The 2,922-nt window shown below is 56.1% G+C and overlaps 1 protein-coding gene across 1 annotated transcript in view; it reads left to right on the forward strand.

Moving 5' to 3' along the window:
* VWC2 (von Willebrand factor C domain containing 2) overlaps positions 1-2,922 on the forward strand; it is a 122,022-nt gene that overhangs the window by 20,741 nt on the left and 98,359 nt on the right. The window contains exon 2 of the mRNA XM_049641274.1: positions 1,889-2,018. Within this exon, the coding sequence (XP_049497231.1) occupies positions 1,889-2,018 (130 nt within the window). The remainder of the gene's footprint in view (positions 1-1,888; positions 2,019-2,922) is intronic.

Below are 2,922 nucleotides of genomic sequence, written 5' to 3' on the forward strand. Positions count from 1 at the left end.
ACTCACTCGTATACACACTCACACCCACACTCACTCATACACTCACATACACCTCCACACCCCCCACACTCACTCGTACACACACTCATACACTCACACATACACACATACCCACACCACACTCACTCATACACTCACACACACTCACACATATGCATATTCACACTCCTGCTCACACAGATGTCCCGTGACTTCCAGCCAGGCTGGCTGTGGTCTGTCTAGTGCATGAGAAAAGCCTTTAAATTGAAATACAGGGACACCTGGGTGGCTCAGTCAGTTGAGCGTCCTACTCTTGACTTCGGCTCAGGTCACGACCTCACAGTTCATGAGATCGAGCCCTGCGCTGACAGCACAGAGGCTGCTTGGGATCCTCTCTCTCTCCCTCTCTCCCTGCCCCGCCCCCGTTCATGCACGCTTGTGCTTTCTTTAAAAGATAAATAAACATTAAAAAAAACCTTAAATATGAACTGAGCGTTTGCTTTGTGCACCAACCAGGCCATTGGGTGGAGATTTGAGCTTTTATTTCTGGCATTGGATAGACAGAGGCGAATCCGTGAGCGTCGTTGGCATTGTCCACATCACGTGCGCCGGCTGGGTGGTGGGTGCAGCACGGTCGGTCACCTGGGGCCCCCGCCCCTGGATGCTCCACGTGTCACCTTCCCGCTCCACGATCCTTTAAGGCACGTTTCCACGTCGCGTCTGTTTCTGCATCCCACTGCTGAGTCTGCATCTGCTGTTTCTGCTTTGTCCTGGGTCAACCCAGGTGACAGATCCCCGTGTCCGGGATTTCCAGGAAAAAAATCCCTCACGGTGTGGGCTGTGGCTATGGCGGGATGGGGAGCTGGGGGCCTGCAACCTTTCCAGGAATGCTATTGTGCTTGATTGGAATGATCCAGAAGGGGGAATTTGGGCCAGTGGCCACAAGTACAGCAAGGCAAGCACCAGCCCAGCACAGAGAGGGCCGCAGCTGCCCTGGGTGATGGATGGAGAGCCCCGGGGCAGGGGAGGGGAGGGGGGAGCACCTGGGCTCTCACACAAGGTCTGTCCTTGGCCAACTGCCTGTCACCTGAGCCTCAGCCTCCTGATCAGCACGCAGGGCCGTGGTGCAGGAGCGGGCACCTAGTGCTGCCGTGGGGGTTAAGTGAGGTCATATCCACACAGCTCCAGGCCGGGCCAGGTCCCTCCTCTCCTTGCCCCTTCCCCTTCCTGTCTACTCCGTGCAAACATGGGAGTGTCCCAGGCTAGCTGGGTGGCACCTGGCAGGGGTGGGGGACCGCAGCTTACCTGCATGACAATGAGGCAAGAATTCGATACAGTGAATCGTCCGTTCAACGTGGAAAGAAAGACCTGTCTTCAGAAGAAAGCTGGTAAAAAGGCACAAGGTGTGGGTCCCTAAGTCATGGCCTCTCCGCACAGGGTTGAGAGGGACAGGCCAGGTGCCCCCGAAGGAGCCGGTCTCTGCTCTGGCACTCTGGTTTTGTTCCCACTTTGCAAACCACTGGGCTGCATATTTCTTTTTTTAACTTAAAAAAAAAATTTATTTGTTTTGAGAGAGACAAAGCATCCAAGTGGGAGAGGAGCAGAGAGCCAGCAACAAAGAGAGAGAGAGAGGGGGTAGGGAGAGAGAATCCCAAGCAGGCTCCACACTGTCATCACAGAGCCCAACGCGGGGCTTGAACTCACCAACCTCGAGATCCCGACCTGAGCCGAAACCAAGAGTTGGACGCTTAACCGACTGAGTCTCGTAGGCGCCTCTGGATAATTTTTTACATTCTTAAACCATGTCGGGGGGGCAGGGTCTTCCAAGGAAGTCTGGGGGGAAGGAAGACATGAGTCTGTATGGTAAGGAGGACAGGAGGTCTGACCCGACTGTGGGCTTGTGTTCCAGGTCTCTCCGTGTGAGCGGTGCCGCTGCGAAGCCAACGGAGAGGTGCTGTGCACAGTGTCCGCGTGTCCACAGACGGAGTGTGTGGACCCCGTGTACGAGCCTGACCAGTGCTGCCCCATCTGCAAAAATGGTAAGCGAGATGCCCGTCGACGGGGCCGCGTCCTGCACGTGTTTACCGCCTGCTTCGTGGTCCGTGAAACACAAAGCCGCGTGCATGAGTGAGTTGGGATGTGTGTCCACGCACCCTTGTGGGCCCAGCACATGACCGCTGGCCCCAGGGGACATTCAGGAGGCGTGCTGTCTCTAGTTGGGGTCGGCCCCGTGTTCTAGGGCATCGAGAAGTGCTTTGTGGAGAATTTCGATTTCCAGAGTGAGGAGAGTCGTTCATTTTAATTTAACTTTGTTTGTTCTTGCAAAGCAGTTTCTCTCCTTCCAAGACAAATCAAACAGGCCGGCCGGGCTCATTTGCTTTTCATTACTAAGTGAATTAAACCGGGAGCATAATTGAATATTTTTCACGAGTAAATCAGGCAGGAAGAGAAACCCCCTCTCCGGTGAGAGCCCGTGGTAGATCAAAAGCCTCATCTGGTTTACGGAGAAGAAACGGCAGGATGTCCTTGATCATAATTTATGAAGGGACAGCGTTTCCTCATCCTGAATAACGAGAAGTACTTTGTACCCGAAGTACTGAGTGCCGTTCTGGGTGCCGCACTGGAAGAGGGGATGTGACAGGAGGGTGTTCCCAGGGAGAGTGGGCCGAAGAGAGATGGCTCAAGAGGACAGCGTGGTAAAGCCTTTGAGCTGGAAGTGAGCGGACTCTGGCTTCATGACCACATCTTCGGGAGTTCGAGTCCCGCCCCTTCGAGAGGACTCCGGTGATGTCTGCAAGGCCCCAGGGCGTGGCCTGAGGGCTCCTGGCCACAGCCGCAGATTGGCTCAGAGAGGCGAAAGCAGTTCCCCCCCCCCCCCCCCCCCCCCCCCCCCTCCGGGGGGGGGGGGGGGGGGGGGGGGGTGGGGGGTGGGGGGCGGGGGGG

Source organism: Panthera uncia, chromosome A2 (genome assembly GCF_023721935.1).
Source record: "Panthera uncia isolate 11264 chromosome A2, Puncia_PCG_1.0, whole genome shotgun sequence".
Taxonomy (NCBI): domain Eukaryota; kingdom Metazoa; phylum Chordata; class Mammalia; order Carnivora; family Felidae; genus Panthera; species Panthera uncia.